The following is a 23057-nucleotide window of genomic DNA, read 5'->3' as shown; positions in this document are numbered from 1 at the left end:
TCGAGAGAGAGAACAGGATAATCATAGAGGAGGAATGGTAAAAATGGTCTAGGGGTACAGATGCAGTTAAAAAGAACAGGGGGGTGCAGATGTCCTGTGGTGTGATTGCGTAATGCTTAAATAAAGATAAAAGCGGTGGAAAATAACACAGGTGAGAGAGAAGGACACTGGGGGTTACAGCGCTTATTTGTAGTAATGAAACCACATATGCTTACAATCTCACAGTATGAAGCAAAGTAATATACGTCAAGTATCTGAATTTTGCATGCATAGAACTGGATTACCTACTACATTTGCTTTCATTTCAGCTTTTTCTTGGTGATTACTTGATCGGACTGCCAAAGGACATATTCAAATACAAATATAGGCTATATATATATACTGCTTTATGCTTCTTTATACTGCATTCTGTTTCACATACAATACAATAAAAAAATTTGGGGTCAATTTTTGGAAATAAATGTATACTTTTTTTCATCAAGGACATTAAATTAATCAATATTCAAAGTAAAAAAAAAAGAAAAGAAAAACACTAATAATGTTACAAAAGATTCTATTTGAAATAAATGCTGTTCTTTTGAAATTTATATTCTATGAATCCTGAAAAAAGATGTATCACTGTTTCCACAAAAATATTAATTTGAAAAATAAGCATTTTAGAATGATTACTGCAGGATCATGCAAAAATTCAGCTTTGCCATCACAGTAATAATAGAAAACAGTTATTTTGAATAACAACAATTATATTTCACAATTATACTGTTTTTACAGCATTTTTCTTTAATCAAATAGATTCAGCCTTGGTGAGCATAATACTTTTTTTTTGTTTTGTTGAAAAAACATTAAAAAAAACTTACCAACCCCAAACTTTTGAAAGTATTGTTTCAATATTGAATGCAGTCAGCTAGTATTCCATTCCATACTGACACACACTTTCTCTCTCTTTCTCTCCTTTTACACATTCAGATGAAAGTGACAATAGGTTTAGATATGTCCTCTAGCTGACACTTATAGTAGCCATACATATTCCAGCATACAAACTTTAACTGTAAGCATAAACGTCCATCAAGTTTATGCTTAAAAAAGAAAAAGAAAAAATACTTGCCAGTGGGACAAGAAAAATAAACTTTATTCAAAATGTATTTTTTGAAAATGAGTCTGATTTTCGAACTAAATTAATAAAGGATACAGTATTTGTCTTGATTTAAAGATGCATAATTTTAATTGGAAAACAAGAAAAATACAGAGAGAGAAAATTATTTTGCCGTGTTTGGTCACATGTCCTCTCTTTTAAAAGAGAGTTGGATCTCAAAAGGCTGGTAGGCACAACAAACCACTTTTTCACTCCACAGTCCATCTGTTTAAAGCTGAATATTTGTTTTTATATGCACTAGTTCAGAGCAGCAGGAGCTATCACTGCAGAGTCATTAATTAATTTGTTGCCATGAGCAACTAATATCAGGAGTAAACATAAACACCACGCAGAAGTGATGATTGTTTAGTGACATTAGCACCAGCATCAACCAGCTGGGGCCGAAAAGGATCCGCGGGAGACAGAAGGGTAGCTGCGGGTGTGTGCTTATTTGTGTCTTTGCGTGCGTGTTGGCTTGTGTGTATGCGCATCAGTATGTATGAAGTGTTGCTGCTCCAGTCATGTGACTGTCAAACCATCCATTTCATGTGTCTCTGAATGAGTCACTAATGATGATTAAATTGAAGCCCAAAGACAAAAACAACAGACATTTATCCCAGTTTATTCAATGCAGCACAAGCAAAGTTTTGATCCTGTCACACAAACACACATGCGCATACAACACGCACGCACGCACACGCACACACACACACGCACACGCACAGCCCCAAGCAGCAGCAGCTGGTGGTGGTGTGGAGTGAAATCATTATTCAGTGTGACAGTAGCAGATTCATTACCAGCAGTTAAGATGACAGTGGTCAATGACCAAATGCATTAAACAGAAACACTGAGTGGGAGAGACCTCAGTCACAGATTTTTCTTCCTCCTTTATGCATATCGTTTCACTCACTTTTTTATTATATCAGAATAGAATAGAATAGAATAGAATAGAATAGAATAGAATAGAATAGAATAGAATAGAACAGAACAGAACAGAACAGAATAGAATATACTGGTACATGACTGGGCATCCTTGCTACTTTCTGTTCGTCATCCTTACTCTGTTAATAAAAATGTATATTATAGGTTTTTTAAAAAATTATATAAATGTAGTCTTCTTAAATATGATAAAATAAGTGGGTTACACTTTATTCAGTCTTTGTTACACTGTAATTATACATTTAAGTTTGGATTAATATTAAGTAACTACATGTACTTACTATAGGATTAGGGTTTGGTTTGGTTTAGGGTTAGTTGCTTGTAATTATAGATATTTTATAGTTATTACTACAATAGTAAATGTAACATATATAACAATGACACTGTAAAGTAAAGTGTTTCCAATAAGTGTTTACCAAATTTGACATGTATTTTTGTTTCACTCTAAATAATTGTTAGAAATCACGAGACTAATTCAGTTTATTCTACTGACAACTGTAGTTTTATGTTTTTCTTCAGGTTTTTACATATACTGTAACTACTCTCAATGTTAACTTTGTTTAAAAAAAGTGATAAATGTGTCTTTGTACATTAACTTATATAGCTTCCTTTATATTTTAGGAAGGAAGTCCCTAGCAAAGGGTTTATCGTATTTGGGGTTCTGTGATACAATTTAATCAACCCTGTTATAAACATCAAGCATGGCTCGTGCCAGTCTGCTTTAAAACAATTTTTAAAAGACTATTTTAAGAGGTGCTATATACATACTTTTATTTAGTTTCTATTTTACTTGCATACAGTAAGAACCTGCAAACTGTAAAAGAGAGAGCTTTGGCGGAAATGAATAAAGTCTTGAAATGTATTCATTATGCTGTCTTTCCATGTCATGAGACTAATCTGTCAGACGTCTGCTCTTAACTACTCCATGTGTTTGAGTGACAAATCACCTTCTGAAACCTTTACGAATCAGAGTGTGGATCAGCTAGACTCAGAGACACTAAAACCAAGACGTGAAACGATTACAGCTGAAAAGAGCACAGGCGAGAGCAAAATTACACGTTTACAACACACACACACACACACACACACACACACACACACACACACACACACACACACACACACACACACACACACACACACACACACACACACACACACACACACACACACACACACAGAGAGAGAGAGAAGCGGTCTCAGGGGGAAATGTGAGTGTCTGTATGAAAGAGGGACAATACTGCAAATGTCATATTTAAGATGATCACACAGCTGCGGAACTTTAGCGCGGTCATTTGCACACAGCAGCACAAAAAAACCATCATCATCATCATTCATTTGTTCTTTCTCTATGCAGTTTTAATGAGCTTTTTATGACAATGAACACACAGATTCTCTCCTTACAAACATTATGGGTTAATGAATACTCTCATATATGATTTCCAAGAGCCTCGATATTTCAGCTTATGGGAATTTCAGCAGGAAACAATGATCATTCCCCATGCTAAGAAGAAGGATGGCAATTTGTACACCTGTCATAAGCACTCTATATACAGCATACAATCAGGGTCGGCACTACAGGAGGGCGTCCAGAGGCATTGCTCCCTCTGCCATACCAGCCAAAATGTCATATATGACCAAACTATTATATCTTTCTCATGCGTTTTACTCTGTTTAATAGCCACAATGTGCGACGACTATAAAATGAATACAGCAGTAAATTATTTGTGAAAATATTTGCTTTGAGCAATGGCAAATGTTGGCATATGTTATAAACCAGTGGTGTTCTGAAATGAGGACGCAGAGTTTTTTTTAAATGTATATTTCTCAATATTTCCCATTCTTTTTTACATTTATTCCAAAATAATAACTATAAGACCACAGTAACATTGAATATTTCTTGTGAACTGATGTTCAGGTGTTCTTTTTAATAGTAAACTTATTTTCAGGTCATCAATCATCACAGCTTGGTAAACACTGCAGTTGTCATGATGGTCACAGACACGGAGATTCAGATTGTTCATTCAGATTTGTGGTTTGTAATCGATTTGCAAATCAGAACACGCACGAAAACGAGGGGCGGGATTTATTGTGTGAACAGCAGCCAATAGCACGATGGAGACACTGCCTCCACTCAATGATCATTCAGCGTTCTCTGGGGTGACATGGGCTGCGCATACACATCTTTCAGATAAATATTCGGGGCAGTTTGACAGGACTGAAAATGAATTGTAACCTAGTGGGTATCTTCTCTGCAGCAACTCCCTGGGCTTTACTTCGCTGCCCCCTCACTTTGGCTGCTATGTGTCTGCACCATAGAAATAGGATAAGTGCTCGTGAAAAAAAAAAGCGCCTCTTTACCTGCTAGAAGCCAAAAATGGAATAGAGATTATAAAAGCTGCATATAGTACAGGTCAAGGTTATCACAAAATTGTCCCCTGACAAAAGGGAATTGAACTTGAAACCTTTATCACTCTGTAGCAACATTCACACCACTATCAGCGAGCAGCCGTGTGACTTCATTGGTAATCCTTTGTTTTTATAGTTTAATTTAAGCTGCAACATTTTTCTTAATTTCTTATTCCTTATTTGTTTTATTAATCTTATTCATATTTAGCCATCAAGACAGAAATGTGTAATTCGAGCACATGCACAAATAAAATAAATAATAAAATAGGGAAGAAGAATATATGTATATGTAATTTATTTTTAATTAATTTGTAATTTATTTTGTATGATTGTTATTTATGGTATGTTTGTTTTTTCATACAGTAATTTTTTTGTCAGTCAGGAGTTATTTAAACTCCAAAGTTCAGCTTCAAAATATCCCCTTCCACAGAAGAAATAAAGTCATAGGTGTTTGAAATTACAAGAGGGTGAGATGATGATGAAAGAATACATTTTTTTGGGTGAACTTGGGTGAATTGAAGTGCCAACTCTGCATACAATTTATAGCCTAACTTATAGCTTCACAGCACTGACCTCAAGAGTTGATTATCAGAGTAAATAGCCTACTCACTTTTTGGAGTGGCATTTTCTGAAATTTCAAAGGTCAGACGTTCTTTCAACCAATGACCTTTCATTAAAGTGGAGAGCTTGACCTAACACCTGTAATCTTTCCTCATACCTTCTGTCGACAGCTTTAAACCAGCAGACAAACACAAACAAAGGTTCGGCAAATCAGTATAAAACCCTCAGAAATCCAGACATCCATGATCAGTGACCACTAGATGAACTGAAATCGGTACAGGGTTGAAAGCTTGTTGAAATAACTGTACGGGTAATGGATTTAATGCTCTTTCTACTGGGCACAGAGTAACAATACCTTCCTTCATTGATGCTCCCATTAAATGTCATCAGATCTGATCGCTAATGGTGGAAATGTGTGTTTATGGAGGGCTGATGGGATGAAACGGCAGCAATTTGACCATCACAGAAACTCTAAACCGAGCTCTTGGAACACAGAGCCCGTCGAATGAATAGAGTTAAAAGCACAAACAAACAAATGCATTTTACCTCTCTTTTTACTCAGTATTTAGAGATGGATATGTGGATATGGGTGTAGCATAGACAGATCAAGGTTGAAAGTTCACTGGCTGGCAGGGAAAATAGAGAGAAAGAGAGAAATCATTGGAGTGAATACTTGAATTTATACTTTTGTTATTTGCTTTGAAGGATTATTTCTCCCAAAAATTAAACTTCTGTCCTTCCTGAATTATGAAGAATTGTACAGATTGATTCCCCCCCCCATGCAGTGAATGGGCTCTGGAACCCTGGAGCTTCAACAAGGAAAACAACATGAAAGTATCACAAAATTGGTCTTCTGAAGACATGCTGTACGATTCAGGCCATTCTGTTCAGTACCATATCTCGTAGAAGTAGTGACCTGCTTCTTCATTAACCCTAGAATGCATAAATCGGGTCAAACTGACCTGTTCATGCGGTGATATTTTTAAACATTTTATCAATGAAAACATTTATTTGATATTCCATGAATTCTTCAAAAAACTTGTTTCAGAACTTCTTCAATGTAATTTTCATATTTCTTGCTCATAGGATGGGGAATAATTATTTTCTATCACTACCTAAATAATGCATAAAGAGGGTCAAATTGGCCTGTATTTATTTCCTAGTGAATTTTGATTCAACACAGTATTTTGGTTTGGGATACATTTTTGTCAGTAATAATATTTATTTTCTTAAAACTGTATGGCACACTTAAAAATCTTTTTTCGCTGTGAGACAAGAATTTACCTCAGAAACCAACCCTGCATGTCTGAATATGCATATCTTCCTACTAGGTGAAAAGCAGTACAGTATGTGAAATGAGTATGTCTAAATACACAGTATACATAAAACAGTTGGCAAAAAAGATATCCGGATGACCTAATACTTCTGCCACGACTCTAAAGTTCACATCCAATGGATAATTTACTTTTCATAGATCATGGGAGAGGGGTCGTGAATGGCAGGGAAATGACACAACTCACATTGTATAGCTCTCATGATAATGCCAACATGGCAGTGGATGAAGTACATTCAGACTGCATTCATACTAAACACATTCATACTTGATATTCATACTATACACATTCATACTTTTGTAGTTCTTCATCAAATGTAACCTACTCACACAGAAGGTCTATATGCAATTTCAGAAGCAGGTGAGTAGAGAAAGGCTACAGGAAAGGACAGTGAATGCCCAAAAAAGGAAGAGGAGCAAACTTACAGTAAATCCATTTCCTATACAGTTCACAAAATAATGTGAAATGTTCTGTCTCTGAGAAATGTTCTGTTAGAAATGTGTGGAGCTGAAGGTTCAGACTTGGAATATACTAGATCTAAATTAGTTTGTTAAGAAAAAGTACAACTGCATTTTAAAAAGAATAAATGCCATCTTTTGTAATGCATATACAGTATACAAGGAAAGTGGACAAATAAACACGTTTCATATATTAAAACATTTGTGTATCATCAGTTACTTTAATTATTTCATTAATAGGACACCTTTTTTTTCATTAGAAAAACACTATTTTGTACTACCGTTAAATTTAAAATAAAAATGTCATGTTTTCAGCTTTTAAAACACAGTGGTGGGCTATATATCCATTTCAACACACACTCACCATACGATATCTACTTCAGTCCATGATGTTGAGAACTTCAAATCTCCATGTACAGCAAAGCAGATCAAGTGCATTAGCAACACAAAAGTCTCCTTGGTGCGACTGGAAGTCGATTTTTACCGATTTTTGTACTGTGTTGCTCCTACACAACCCCTGACAGCAAACGTCATGAGAAAAACTGCTATTCTGAACTCAGTGACCCCCCCCCCCAGACACACACAGACATATGTTACCTTACCGATACGAAACGCTTCGTTTTGACACCCTGCAGCTGTGGGTGATTATCATCATTCACCCTTGCTAATGGATTCAACCTCATTCCTCTTTCTGTCCCTTATCCTCTTCTCGCTCATCCTTTGTACCCTTTAATCAATGCTTCTGATCAGTATCGACAAAGCATGTTCACCAACAGAGCAATAGAAGCAGCGTTGAAGCTAGAGAGAGTGAGACGTGTTGGGGCCGAATGGCTAGTCTGGATCTATTCAGCGCTTGCAACAGGGGCGGGAATTTTGAGTGTCATGTTAATTAATGCTTGTGGTAACAATTGAAAGTCCTCATTAGCAGGGTGATTTTCTTCACAGCAACATTAGCGTGCAGAATACATAGGTCCGTAACATAGGGAGCATACTATATCTTAACCAATAAAACTACTACTGCGGGGCTAGAGGCTAATAAGGCAGCAGTATACAGAATTATCTATAGAGAGAAAGTGAATGAATATGATATTTCAGGTACATCTCTTGCAAACCACTGTGTTCTAAAGCACACTAGAGATTTGTGTTTTTCTTTAAAGGTCATTTAGAATATGCTACTCCACCTAAAGGTCAACACCACATATTACCGCAAATAAATAAATAAATCAATAAAAAAACATTCATTCTCTTCCCACCTCCCTTCGGTAAATCTACAATCCTTCTACAGCCTCCTGTTTTTACAGCAGAAACACAAGTGTAAAAGCTCAAAGTATTTTCAAAACAGACTCTTCCCTCATATGGTCAAAATCTCTTTCTCTCTAACAGCTTTAAAATGCAGATAAAACCCTGCCTGGATCTGGCGTGGTTGTTCGAGTACTGTGTTCAGGGCCAGATTAACAAATGGACCATGATGCAACTGAATCATCGCTCGGACAATTTATGCAACACAAAATCTGATGTTTCGCTGCAGAACACACAACAGAGGGTTTGCAATCATTTGGTCTCATTCACTCATATGCCAAAGGTTAATCCCATAGGACAGAAAAATCACAAAAGAGATCGCATTAATATCTGTTTTTTTCCCCCTCCTAGATAGCAATAAGATTAGGTGAAGAGCAAGTGGAGATTTGAAAATCTCCTGCTTTTCAGATTTTTAATTTTCTGAGAAATGTGTGCCTCCTCTAGAGTTTCAGAAGAAAGCTTTTATTTATCCTAAGGAATTTTAGGGATGCATGATATATCTATACCATATTGGTAATTGGTCAATATTAGATATGTATTTTATTAATTAATTGATATCTGCTTATTGGATATTTAATTGTGATGTTAATTTCCCCTATTTTAACATTTACATTACATTTATGTGATGACAGCAAAGGTAATCTTTAAAACTCTAATAATTTAATAATAACACTGTTAAATGTAATCTTTAGAAAACATCCAAATTAATATCTATGTTCATATTTTAAATTTAGCCTAAATTCACATTTATGATTTATTTATTTAGACAAAATATATTAGCATTTTTATAATGTGCCATTAATGGGTTATCAGCCATAACATTTTAATAATTACCAGACTAATGATATCAGCCAGAGTTTTAGTGTCGATGCATCTCTATGAAGTTTAGGAGAAACATCAAAGACAAAGTTGATATTAAGATAAAACATAACCTGAAGTCTCCTAAACTAAGAAAGAGTAATATCCAAGCAATATACTTTTTTTCTTTTCTTCCACTCTCTTTTTCCTTTTGCACTCTTTTGCTTTATTTTCAACTCTTAGACTAGCTGTCTTGCCAAGACAAAACACAGAGCCATGAAATTCAACAGTAGAGCAGCTAAATTAAATGTTACTGGTGTAAACAATACAGAGGAGGAGGAAAACACTTCAGACATATGACAAGGGACAGAAGAACAGTTAACCATTCACACACAATATGCTTGATATTTCTGATGAACTAGTTATCTAAGCTCACATGCTGAGTATCACGCATGTGTTCGTAGGGCAGTGGGTCTGTGTTTTACATGTTAACTTGATGTCTCAGTCTCACCAGAGAAGCTGAACTGCAGTGCTGAGTTTCACTCTGGCGGAATGAGGTGGAGACCCCATTAATATGTGTAACGGAGGCCAGCTAGTAAGAGCTGTTCGAGGAAACCTCCCTCGCTTTAGCCTCCTTGTTAGAGCGTCTGCCTACCATGCCGGAGACCCGGGCTTGAGGCCCGCACAGAGCGGGGAGAGTAGGACCTGAGGGGTTACTTTGGTGCCGTGACCCAGATGGGAGTGAGGTTTAGGGGGGATGAGTGTAACGGAGGCAAGCTAGTAAGACTCCCCTAATCTCAAGAGGCACTCTAGCGACTGACGCCAGAGGCTGCGCTCTTTAGCCTCCTTGTTAGAGTGCCCGCCTTCCACGCCGGAGAGCCTGGTTCGAGGCCCACACAGAGCGGGGCGAGTATAGGACCTAAGGGGTTACAACTTCAGTGTGAACGAATCAATGAATAAAAGAAGCACCAGGCGTGTAAAACACACCACTGCATTGGTCAAGAGCACAGATAAGAAGCCTTAGAATCAACAGGTGTGTTGTGATTTGATACAAACCTGAACCTACTGACACAATCAACTGTAGAAAAACTGGGATGTAAAAATTATCCCTTATACCTGGTTGGAACTGAATGGGAAACACTCCCACACACATGCAGTGAGAACACATGACGTCAACGGGGTTGGAAATGACTTTGTGGTTTACATTGTTCAGCACATGTACCTGAGAACATTAGTCACAGTGACACACACTTCTACCATGTGATTTATTGATGAGAAGAGTCTCTCTCGCTCTCATCTCGGGTCAAGTCTCAGATGCGGATGGAGACTGGATCTCTGGTGCGAATGTGGTAATGAGTAAAGAGCTGCACTACTCTGAAATCCATGTAAAACTAGCCAACACATTAAGACAACAATATGGATGATATATAAGGTTATAGTTCAACACAATGCCCACAATGACCTGTTAAGAGATTCTGCCATTCTCATTTACACAGATTACTCTCAAAGGAAAGCGTAAATAAGTAAGTATGTTTCTAACTCTTTGTAATTCTACCTCAGAAAAAGTCACCTGAACACCGACACAACTGTATTCATCAAGGACCAAACCATTTGGCAATGTAACATTCATGAGTTACTGTTCACAATAAATGAAGTCCTTAATCTTCTTGTTTTGAGGTCACAGGGCACAAGGGCAGTGGCCTCAGCCAATGATCAGCCATCTAAACAGGAAGTCAAAGACGGTTTTGACTTCAGCTCTAATTTCAAAGTCAGAGTGACACAACAGCTACAGCTGTAGCAGCCGATATATAGCCGATTACTCAACTATACACCATATAATCACTCAAACTAATTGCCTAAATTAATCCTACACATACTCTTAAAACCACTGTGTCAAACGTCTACATGTATCAGTCATGAACACATATAAATGGCCTGTGATTTATGAGGGGCAGGGTTGAAGTGAATGGGGCTATACAGCTCTGCAGCTGCTGTCTGTTGTTAGTGTTGGAGAAACGCTGAAGGATGTTCCTCTGCTTGCTTCACACAGGCTTAAATATTAATTGGTGCATAATAGGGATGAATAAAGTCTAGCCCGGGGCAGTGAGTTAAATCCAAACCTACCGCTGCTTTGGGCAGGCATGACTGCAGTCAGCAACCATGGTCATTAGGGTTAGATGCTAATAGCAGTTAACTCAGAAAAGAAGGAAAATACACAAGCTGCAGGGAAACGTCTTCTCTTTTGATGAGGTGTAATGTTATATTGTAAATAGTTGTGTTCATTTAAGTTTCTAGTTGGTTTATAATACCTTGTATATAAGCCTACTTAAAGGGATAGTTCACCCAAAAAGTTGTAATTTACTAACGCTCATGTTGTTCCAAACCTGCATGACTTACTTTATTCTGTGGAACACAAAAGAAGATATTGTGAATAAATGTTTATATTCATACAATGAAAGTAAGTTCAGTCCAAAACACAAACATTCTTTAAAATGTTCTAATTTTGTGTTACGCAGTCATACAGATTTGGATTTTAATTTTCTTCTGTCAGAAAGATATTTGCACCTTTCTACTCCTAAAAGGTGCATATTACAGTAGTTATATGTACCTTAAAGGTACTACTATGAACTCCTATGATTTAGGGGTAAATAAAGTACAATATTGTAACATTAAGGGTACCTCACCAGTGACAAACTCCCATACCCCTATAGGTACAGTTTCTGCATTTTTTTTCTGAGAGCGTTAGGTGAACTATCCCTTTAAGCTGAAATGTATTAGGGGTGTGACTTGATGTGCGTCCAGGGTTAAAAAGTGTAAAAATATACAGAGAGAAAGTCATTCCGAGACAACATGACTCACCCCAGCGTTGTCATGGTTACTATAGTGTACCAGAAGGAGGCCGGGATGCTGGTGAACTTGCTGGACGAGGAGCCTTTCTCAGCGTAGAACATGACTGTGGCAAAGATGATGATGGCCATGGTGAGGGAGAAGAGGAGGAAGCCAAGCTCAGACGCACAGCTCTTCAGCGTGTAGCCAAGGATTCGGAGGCCCTGGGAGTGGCGGGAGAATTTAAAGATCCGGAAGACGCGGAACACCCGTAGCGTGACGAAGGCTCCGCTCACGTCCTCGTTGTTGGTCATGACAAGCCCAATGTAATATGGTAAGATGGCTACTACATCGATAATGCTCATCACGCTTCTCATGAAGCGGTACCTGCTGGGTGCTGCAAACAGTCGCATCAGATACTCCACCGTGAAGATCATTACGCAAGCCGTGTCCATGCAGAAAAACGCTTCTGTGTAGCGCTCCCCGCAAGGGATGTCTCTCTGATTCGGCATGGAACCACAAGGAACCGTTTCAACCACGTTGGTGATGACGGATATGGCGATGAAGAATCCGGTTACATAGTAGAAAACCAGTGCCATGGTGCTAGTGTGCGGGTTCTCGAAAGCCCTCCACATGGTCTCGCGGAAAGTCATGTTGGGGGGTTTATTGTCTTTGTTGTCCTCAAGGTCATCCATAAGACGTTCCGTGTTCTCCCTCTTGCGGTCCTTATACTCTTCATAACAGCAGTCGCTGATGATCTCGGGAATGATTCCAAAGAATGCCAGCTCCTCATCGTAGGCAGAGATGCACTCGTAGCGCGGGTAGTGCAGCTTCCCTGTGCGGTAGAAGTTAAGAATACTTCTGAACGAATCCGGATCTCGGTCAAAGAAATACTCCCTAGTCTCCTCATTGAAGAAGAACTCTTTTTCGGAGCTCCCTAGGAGCGTATCAGGGTAACGGTCTAGTGTGTTCCGCCAGGTCTGGAAGCGTCGGCCGCTGACATTGAGGATGATAAGCTCATCCTGTCGCTTGTTCTTATTGGTCGGTGCGACAGGCATGGGCAGGTTGGCCACGGGCATCCATCCTATGGCCGCCGCCCGAGCGAAGGGGAGCCAGGCTGCCACTCCAGCAGCCATGGGGACTCCGGCTGGGGTCGAGGGGACCAGATCAAACACCTTCACAACCAGCTTGACATTAGATTAGACCCCATCTACATAGAGAGAGGCAGGGAGATGGGAATATAGAAGAGAGTGAGAGATTGGCAAATGTAGGAGGACAGGAAGAGGAGAATTCCAGTGGGAAAGAGTGAGACAGATGTGAAATGAGAGTGAAAATATGGCAAGAGCGAACAGGATGCCAGCAGAATTGAGCGGCAGAGGTAAAAGGGAAGCAATCAAGTAGAGTACAGTAAAAAGAAGTACGTAAAAAATGGGAAATGAAACACAACGAAAGATAGGGAAGACAGTTGCAATGGAAAAGAAGGAAAAAAACACAAATAGGCAAAAACGGTAGACTGTATTAGACCTCAAACATTAAGCCTATTAGTTAGAATCACAATTTCTCTACAAAAACAAAGAAACAAAATAGTTGTCTATTTTTTACCAGGCATTATTTACAGGCCATGCTTTGCACAAATGTATTCTTACTATACCAATGCATTTATATTATAGTTAAAAAAAATTACTAACATGTTTTACAAGATTGCTTTTACAGTGGCAGCAAATATTATACAGCACATACATCATGATAACTCGTAAAGAAAGCTGATTACAAAACTATTCATTCTCAGCTCATGTAAGACAGACTCCAAAGGGTAAGGCGCACGATTTCTGCTCGAGACACATAACCCTTCAGCAAAGCAGTTTGAAACAGATGCGAACCTGTTGAGCTTAATGCAAAACAATAAAACGCCACGAAATATTGGACGCTAAACACGGACAGTGCTGTAGTTCTTACTTTACGAGCATCAAGATTTGCACTGTTAACACTTCAACCGCGGTTATCCACAGCTGCGCCCTAATAAAAATGGTTAAATATGAACCAGACTGATGAATCTCATTGAAAAATAATAAAACAAATAAAAAAATAAAATAAAAAAATGACTAGTCCAAAACACAGCAAACTAATTTTCAACAGTTGAGTTTTTTGTTACTTACCCACGAAAAATCTTTCAACTTTTCATTCATTCAGCTACATTTATGACATTTCCTCCTGACATCACTTAGAAAGTGTTCGCCGAAAAAATCCGCACATTAATGAGGAAAAACACAAAACAAGAACCCAACTGAAAGAACAAAATAATAAATGAATAACCAGCGTGTTTGGAGTCGGAAAAAGGATGGTGTAGTTTTTATTTGCGTCCCTCTGTCACATCCTACGCTGTTTTATGATCCATTTGCTCGGACGGACAGAAATGCCGCACCGACCGCTCGCGCGCACGAAGTGACTCCCGCAGGATGCTCGGCTGATGGATAGAGGTGGTAGTCTTTTCCCAACCCCGCTCTCTCTCTCGTTTTCTTTCTCTCTCTCTCTCCTCTACATAAACCAGCACACTCCCTTTCTCCCTCCCCGAGGTCTCTCCGCTGCCAGGTCTCGCGCTCTCTAGTTTGGCTCTGCGCGCGCGATCGGTGTTCGTGGAGCAGAGAGAGCGCGAGACGCACAGAGGCAGTATATGCTTGCATTCGCGCCAGTCACACTGTTTGACAGCGCGGTGATTTCACCTTACTTTATAGTGGGCTCATCCTGCTTGCCGCAGCTTTGTTACCTGAACCGATATAGAAATGGGGACATGGTAATTGATTTGCAAAGTCATTCGCGATCGCAGTAACCGTACACGACATTCAAAACGTCCTGTACGAACTCAGTCTCACATTGATTCGTAAAGATAATTTTAAGTAAGTATTATAAGCTACAAAAAGTAGCTTATTCACGGAAATGTATGTATCATCATAAGTTAAACAGCACCAGGATTAAAAAAAGTGTTTTGTTTTTTCATAGATCATATAGACGGTCTAGACCTACTTGTCTGTTTTAATAGTTTGTGTGATGCAAGACACCTACGCAACAAATTCCTAAAATTAAATTGTACTGGTCCTCACTAGTTAAAAAGGCTATTAAAGCAGCCAAAACATCTTTTTAATTAAATCTAGAGTTTTGCATGTTTCTGTTTTGGGTAGGTTTAGGGGTAGTTGGGATAGGCCTTATAACAAAATATCATAAATCTGATATAAAATCAATGGAAGTCCATGCAATGTCCTCACTAATATATAGAGAAACAAACGTGTGTGTGTGTGCAGGTTTATATTACATTGTGTTCCCACAAGGATTGTAAAAGCTGAGATCACCTACATTGTGGGGACCAGCCAGCGTTCCCCACGAAGGAAATGGGTTAATAAACATACCAAATTATATATTTTTGAAAATGTAAAAATGCAAACATTTTTGTGTGAAGCTGGGTAGGTTTAGGGGAAAGGTTAGTGTAAGGAGACAGAAAGACAGTTTGTGCAGTATTAAAACCATTACGTCTATGGAGAGTCCCCACAAAGATAGTGTACCAGACGTGTGTGTGTATGTGTGTGTGTGACTATTTAAGGGCAAATTGTCCTCTTAAATATAATGAAACTCAATGTAAAAAAAAGGGCTTGTAAAAACATTTACAGTGCTCATTAGTATTTTAAAAGCTTGTACAATTGGCCAAATCATGTTATAGCTACTACTTTAAATGCAATGATAATGTTAATGTTAGTGTTAGTAGGGTAGTCTCACTGCCAGACCTTTGACTAGACTACAAAAGGTTGGGTCGATAGCTTATCAAGAACCGCCCCCTTTGACGGAAAGAGTTGTTTGATTGATATGTCAATGAGAGTTTGCTTTGCTTATAGCCTGCCTTTTTGGGCAGGGCTATGCAAGCTATATTGTAATGCTATAATTGACTAGCATGCAAAAAAAGTTAGTTAAATAATGACGATGTTCTCCTCAAACTGAAAACATGCAGAAATACGATGTACTGTACAGTACAGAAAAAATAAGTACATGATTCAAAGCAGTTCAATTAGTTTAATTGCAATCCAGTGCTTCAAACAAAACTCTGGTTGTCTTTTAAAGGTTTGTTGAAAACTAACTTGACAAACTTTGGCAAATCAAGTGATTATTTTGCTTAACCTAAAAGAGAAGAAAAGAAGAATGTTGTGAGCATTCATGCATGCATAATTACCCTACTGCTGTCATTTAATAGCAATTAATTTGTGTTTTTGGATCAAAACCTTAACCAGTCCAGCAAATTAATGAGCAAATACAAAGCCATATGCACTGCTGTTCTCCAGGGCCAAAAAAAAGGCCACTTGAATTTCATTTCTGTTCTCTTCATATTGTGTATATGTGAATTATTTATATCCCTCTTTTTTTTCTCCTGTAACGTCCTTCAAACGTGGCTCAGTGGATGAATCCTCAGCAGTTATCGGCTTTGGAAATCCTTGATGGATTTAGTGTGCTGGCGTGCCTTGTGATGGAAGCGTGTTGTTGAGCGTGGAGCTGGTTCTGATATGTGTAACCACAGATTCGCTGCTTCAGTAAGCAATATAAAGCCTAATTAACTCTGCTGGGACTCTCCACTCTCAAAGTGGGCCTGAAGGTTCTGAAGAATACCAATAAACTCAGATCAGTGGCGACAGTGTAAAAATGCATCCTAACAGCAAACTTTTACAGTTGAGCGAACAACTGTACTTTTTCTAAAAGCACTTACCTGCCTTTGACACAGGAAATGAAATATACAACTCAATTCCTTCGTATTACCCTTATTCATTCCTCATGTAGTAATTTAACTCAGTGCAGAATAATGTGAGAAGGCCCGTGGTCTAGAGTAACTCTTTTCAGACAGACACAAAAAAACACTATCAGAGTCCCAGACTTCCTAAAATATCCTGTCAAAGAGAATAGACCGATCAATAGCATCCAACAATGTGCTTAAATTTACAAGCACAGGCACGGAAACACGTCCACTGTCTGTGGTTAGAAGGAAACCATTAATCAATTTAACTACAGCCATTTCAGCAATGTGACGGGGAGCAAAACCAGACTGCAGTTATTCACATAATTACTGGCTGTGTAAATGACCTCAGTAATATAATTTAACGTTTTAATGTAAACAGTAAATGCAAGGTTAGGTGATGGGTGTTGCTTGGGTGTGACTTATGTTTTAGATTGAAGATATATGCTCAGACAGGCTCTTTCTAAGATCTCCAGCAGGAGGTTTTAAAATCGGCATGGAACGGAAGCTTTCTTCCTTATTGTGACATATATCCAAGTGAAATGGCTTCTTGAACAAGAAAAAAATGTAGGATGGGACTTTGATTAATTTCGATTCATTGATTGGATTGTTGGACGATTGTAATTTGCTATTGCTGTGATCTCATGTGAGTGACAGGTTGTCCCGCCCTCTCGCCCGTAAACATGTCATCAGAGAAGGGCATCATTGCAAGAGGGAGTGGAAGTCATTTTGATTAAAGGTTATGAGAGCACATAAATCTAATAATAATGATGTGCATGGATAAATCATTTATAATAAATACTGCAATATTCCATAAAAACAAGAATTGTGAATTTTGATTCCATGGTGATTGGTCACTTTTAGTGCTCTGCTGAGAGTAACACATCAGAGCAATGGAGTGCAGTTCAGATGCGATTTATGCTGATGTGCATATAGCTCAGAGTCAGAAATTGATAAATTCGGATTTTTACATCACAGTGGCTGAAGTGAGACACAAATAGTACCCTCAGAAGTGCTTGTGTGCATCAGGTATTGCCTATAATTTCAGAAACAAATGTCTCTACAAATATAGTAAAATATGAAATCAGCTACAATGTGGCCAACCAGATGGCCTAATGAAGGTGGTAAATAATGTTTTAATTGAAATGTAAAAATGAGGTCTAGCTGTAGGGTTAAAAAAAATAAATAATTACCCCAGTGTAGAACATTTGAAGTCAACTGAAAGTCTGGTAGAAAAATAAATGTGTGTGTTCTTCAAGCGATGAGTGGAGCATACTGTAAATCCATCAAAATGATTATATCTGTTCTGAAATGCCATGCCTTTTACAGTATATGCCAACTTTCAAGCACTAGAGCCTAAAATTTTATTTAGAAATTTCCATAAAGGTTGCTCAGTTCAGTTGAATAAAAACATTTCAGTTTTATAACTTATTTCCCTCTCACAGATCCACGGCACTGCTTCTGAAGTTTTCTTTTTCTTTTTTTTTTGACTTATATACCCCCATAGCCCCATCTGTAAGGTTCAAGTAGACCTTCATCAACAGCAAACCAGACATATTTTCTATATCATGCTGGATATCCTTCAGCATTATCATTAATATTACTAAAGTGGCAATTATTACAATGATTCATTAAAACATTTGATGCTGTGTGAAGAAAAACAAGCTCATCAACTTTGTTCCTCTCCGTTTAATGAGACACCTGTGCTTGTTTGCCAAAGTTTTGACTGTTCTAGTGTAGAAAAACTATAACTATAACTTTTCTATTTGAATATATTTTAAAATGTAATACTCCTGTGATGGCAAAGCTGCATTTTCAGCATCATTACTCCAGTCTTCAGTGTCACATGATCCTTCAGAAATCATTCTAATATGCTGATTCTGTGTTGATAATTTTTTTCTCCGGATTATTTGATGAATAAAAAGTTTAAAAGAACAGCATTTATTTGAAATAGATTATTTTTCATAAAATGTCTTTACTGTCATTTTCGGTCAATTGAACGTATCTTTTCTGAATAAAATAATAAATGTCTTTAAAAATCTATCTTACTAACACCAAATTTTTGAATGGTAACATGACATTTCTGCTTATTTATCAGTCCATATACATGCATACAAACATACATGCTTGTATGGACACCATTGGTGACAATAAATGATATCCAATTCATATACATTTTCATCTTAGCTTTCACATTGTTGTCACATTGTGTCTTTTTTTATGCAAGCCGTGTTCCCACATTGCGTAAGTCAGAATAACCTCTGTGTGACCTCTGGGCTGTAATCCGTGTTTCTCAGCAGAGATCTGGGAACAAAAACCTTTGATCATATGCAGTTGTATTAATATATTCGTATGTGCTGTGCATCTTTCTGATGAGTAAAGTACAGTGATGTTCCCCTCTGTGAGATGAATGAGCTGTAGGGAGACTATAGGAGCCACAGCTGTCATTCGTCTGTTAAAGGTTACTGTATTCAAGGTCCAAAGGAACTGCGAGAGTGTGTATATTAGTGCACGATCAAGTGTGTGTGTGTTTCTCTGCTTTAATGGCACCCAGGTGCATGTCGTACGCTGCACCCTCTTTTTCTAGACCACACACGTGCATGTATACACACATACAGCGCGTTAACCTCTTGAACAGCATAACAGTATGCTGAAGACCCTTTGCTGGCTGTCTTACTCTATAAGGGGAGAGAGCAGAGGCAGAACTGGCCCTCTGTAAACACACATATCACTCTTGTCATGCGAAATGGAAAATTTTGTACTGTCACACTGGCAATAAGCTGACCCGACATTACCTTGCTTTCATGAGCCCCAAGGCTCCATAAACAGTGCAGCACCGCCAGCACCACACAGACTTCCTCTCCTAAAACATTAGATATGTAAACTACTCACAACCGCTGCTGACCACGAAAGATGAATTCAGCACAGGACCCAAAGTGAAACTTCAGTGCAATTCAGCAAAACCCCACATGACATAAATCACAAACTTATGTAGTATCCATGACAACAAACCAGACACCGGGGGGATTCGATAATGTTTATTTGCTTGCGCTGTCTGTGTTGTTTTAGCACGCAGTTCACTCAAGGAATTATGCAAATCAGGTAATGGCACAAACAGACCCGAAATATCAGTGCTGAATGCAATTTACAGTACTGTGCCAAAAGTCTTAGTCACGTTAGTATTTTCACCCCCCCCCCCCCCCCCCCAACATTTCCAAACATTCCTTTTGCCATTAATTGTAATAATTCAGTGAGATTTTTGTATGCACAAGGAGTCTGAAAACAGCCGGTATATGCTCATCATCGAGTCTGTCTGTGATTACATGAAGAAACAGAAAAAACTGAGACAGACTAAATCAAGAGGAACTGCGGCAACCTCTCCAAGATGCTTGAAGAAACCTTCCTGCAAAGCTACAGTATACTTTGAGAAGTTTTAGGGTCATTTTTACAGCAGTAAAAAGCTTGTGAGGATGCTTTCAAAAATAATGTCATAAATAGATTTTATAACTAAATAAAATCAATATTTGATGTGACCACCATTTGCATTTAAAACAGCTTTTGTCCCAGGTACACTTGCACATAGTTTTTCAGGTATCTTTGCAGGAAGGTTTCTTGAAGTGTCTTGGAGACGTTGCCACAGTTCTTCTTGATTTAGTCTGTCTCAGTTTCTTCTGTATCTTCATGTAATCACAGACAGCCTCGATGATGGTGAGACCAGATCTCCGTGTGGAGCGCCAGCTGTTGTCAGACTTTTGCACAGTACTGTAGATGCTGCAATTCTTAAGATCATTTTTGTACACCATTTAAAAAATAAACTACACTGTAAAAAAAAATCTGTTAAATTTACGGTAAAATACCGCCAGCTGTGGTTGCCAGAACTTTACCGTCAAAAATACGGTAGCAACATTTTAGATTTTACAGACTTTACTTAAATTTACAGTAATAAACCGTATTTAATTATATGATATATTATTAATTTGTTGACCTATTGATGTATTTATATCTGTTTTGTACCATAGTAACACACTGACAACCACCAATCACAGTGGAGATGAAAGTCACATGATGAAATAAAGATCATCACAAACAGCTCTTTCACAAGAAAATTAATAATGATATATAGAAGCTGAACAGTGTCATTCATACAAACACTAAACACCATCATGGTAACACACCTGAAATTTTAGAAATGCAATAAGCATTAATTTAACAACATTAAATGTAACATAAAACCCTAATGTACATAACTGATTAGAAAAAAAACTAAGAAAACTATGAAGAAACAGTTATTTCAACAAAAATACATCAAATGTGAAGTGTCACGCAGGGAATTGTGGGAATGTCAATTTACGCTTTTTCACTGTAAATTATACAATGACTTGTTCTTTTTCACTTCCAAAAACTGTAAATTTAACAGTATTTTACAGTAAAATTACATTAAATGTACCGTTAGATCTATCACAGTTATTTACCGTATAAAGTAAGGAAACTTTCTCTTAACCATTTAACAGTTTTTCACTGTAGCATTTTTACAGTCTTTGACCGTTAAAATCACGATCATTTTTTACAGTGTAAATAAAAAGTAATCATCATCATATTTATATTTATTTATATTCTGTGTATATAAATATATATATATATATATATATATATATACATAGAGAGAGAGAGAGAGAGAGAGAGAGAGAGAGAGAGAGAAAGAGAGATTTTGTCTTTGCATCATACCTAAACCACACTCAGCCAAAGTGTGACAGGTACATTTATTTTGTTTTAAATTGACATATTTTTATCTTTTTCACTAAGCATCCACCATCCAATTTAACCAGGGTCCTTTTTGTGCAAATTAGATTTATTATAAAATGTTTTCGTTTCAAATGAACAAAAGGATGGCGTTAATAAGAAGACTAATTAAAAAGTAAGTAAACAACTCACCCACTTAAATATCACCGCTTTATGTCACACCAAAATCAAAACTGAAATGGCCTAAAACATGATGACTGTGGGGTTCAATCAGCAATAAGCTTGGTGAAATTAAAGGTACACCTTCGTATCTTGATGACTGATGAAAATACCTGTAACAATATAATATTCACAAATAAAATATATTTTTCAATATACTGCCTCTGCCTTTATTTATTATTTTTGAATAAATGTAATAATGCGTAAAAAGATTCATACTTGGTTTTATAAATAGAACAATTGTTAATGCAAAAATGCAAAATAGAATTGTATTTGCTTTTTTATGTTATCTAAAGTAATGTTAATCTAATCAGGAAAATGTGACAACATTAAGTGTAACTGGGACATGAATTTACATTTGATTTATAAAAAACAAAACAAAACAAAACAAAACAAAACAAAACCTCCTCATTTCAGAACAATGCAAATACTGCCAAAGACTACTGTATCATATCTGATGCATAAAATTGTAAGGTCTCTAAATTATCAACATGATCAAAAGCCTGTTGTGCACAATCTACTTCATGACTTCATTATATTTTTTTAGTAAGTAAAAGGCCCTTTTAGCCTTTTATCATTTTGCTTCATGTTGTGGTACACGCGTCTTTTTGCTGTGAAATTTATAATGATTTTATAAACTAAACATGAGAATAACTTTTATAAGGTTCAAAATATTTCAAAATGAACACTTGCTGGACTAAAGCAACTAGTTTTACTTAACAACTATTCGAATTTCATACTTTTTGAAATGCCATATAAATAACAACATTTGCACCAGACTGCATATTTTTGCTCAGTTTGCTCAGCTCTATATATCATACCAGATGAGCCATAAAAGCCTGATGTATCTATTACAGCCTACTCAAAAAACATGAATGCAAACTTTTTTAAAGGAATTTTGTTCAAAGGCTCAATAAACTGTTCCATTTCAAATAATGAGATTTTTCTGACTTGTTTTATATGTCAGGTGAAGTTTAAAATCAGTAGGATAAAGTCAAAGGTAATGGATGGACTAATTTCTCCATCCTGAATTAACTTCCCATCAATGACTGATAGACCCGGACATCCTCAAACCAGGATGCTCACAGCGCGATGCATTACAGTTTGTGATGAGTTTGTTTTGTCTCATTATTATTCTAACGGCTGTCTGAACGATCCAGGTGGTATTTGATAACTTTGGATATGCGGCAGTGTTTCAAAGTGCAGTAATTTTCTTTTTGGCATTCAAAGCATTCATCTCACTCTCTGAAATAATGACCACCAACATTAAGCAATTCAAGACAGACGTTTAGCTGTTACTCGGCGGTTTTGTGTGACCTTCTGACATTTTGAAAGAGTAGCAATTGTGGTGAATTCTTTAGTATAATAGTCTAAGAAACATATCTGAACATCTGAGGTAGGCCTATTTATTCAAAGGTTCACATTTTTCTACAGAACAGTAGTTGTTAGATTAGTATGTTCATGAAATGGATGTTTACTCTTTGTTTAATAACATCCACTCTACGATTTAGACAATCAGCTCATATTTGCAGCTAAATTAATGTTAAACCACTGTGATAAATGGTGATAAATGGATC

General features: G+C 37.3%; 1 protein-coding gene across 3 annotated transcripts in view; it reads right to left on the bottom strand.

The window, feature by feature from the left end:
* The window catches only part of kcnd3 (potassium voltage-gated channel, Shal-related subfamily, member 3), a 102376-nt gene extending 87937 nt beyond the window's left edge, over window positions 1-14439 (bottom strand). For all 3 annotated transcript variants that reach the window (XM_082188621.1, XM_082188622.1, XM_082188623.1), the window contains exons 1-2: window positions 13913-14439; window positions 11790-12966 (exon numbers count right to left, since the gene is read on the bottom strand). In XM_082188621.1, the coding sequence (XP_082044747.1) occupies window positions 11790-12892 (1103 nt within the window). In that variant the 5' untranslated portion in view covers window positions 12893-12966; window positions 13913-14439. The remainder of the gene's footprint in view (window positions 1-11789; window positions 12967-13912) is intronic.
* Between the last annotated feature and the right edge of the window lie 8618 nt (window positions 14440-23057).

The sequence above is a fragment of the Leuciscus leuciscus genome, assembly GCF_965113295.1.
Source record: "Leuciscus leuciscus genome assembly, chromosome: 13".
NCBI classification, from domain to species: Eukaryota; Metazoa; Chordata; class Actinopteri; order Cypriniformes; family Leuciscidae; genus Leuciscus; species Leuciscus leuciscus.
The sequence above is the reverse complement of the archived record's forward strand: the minus strand, read 5'-3'. Positions and strand labels throughout refer to the sequence as shown.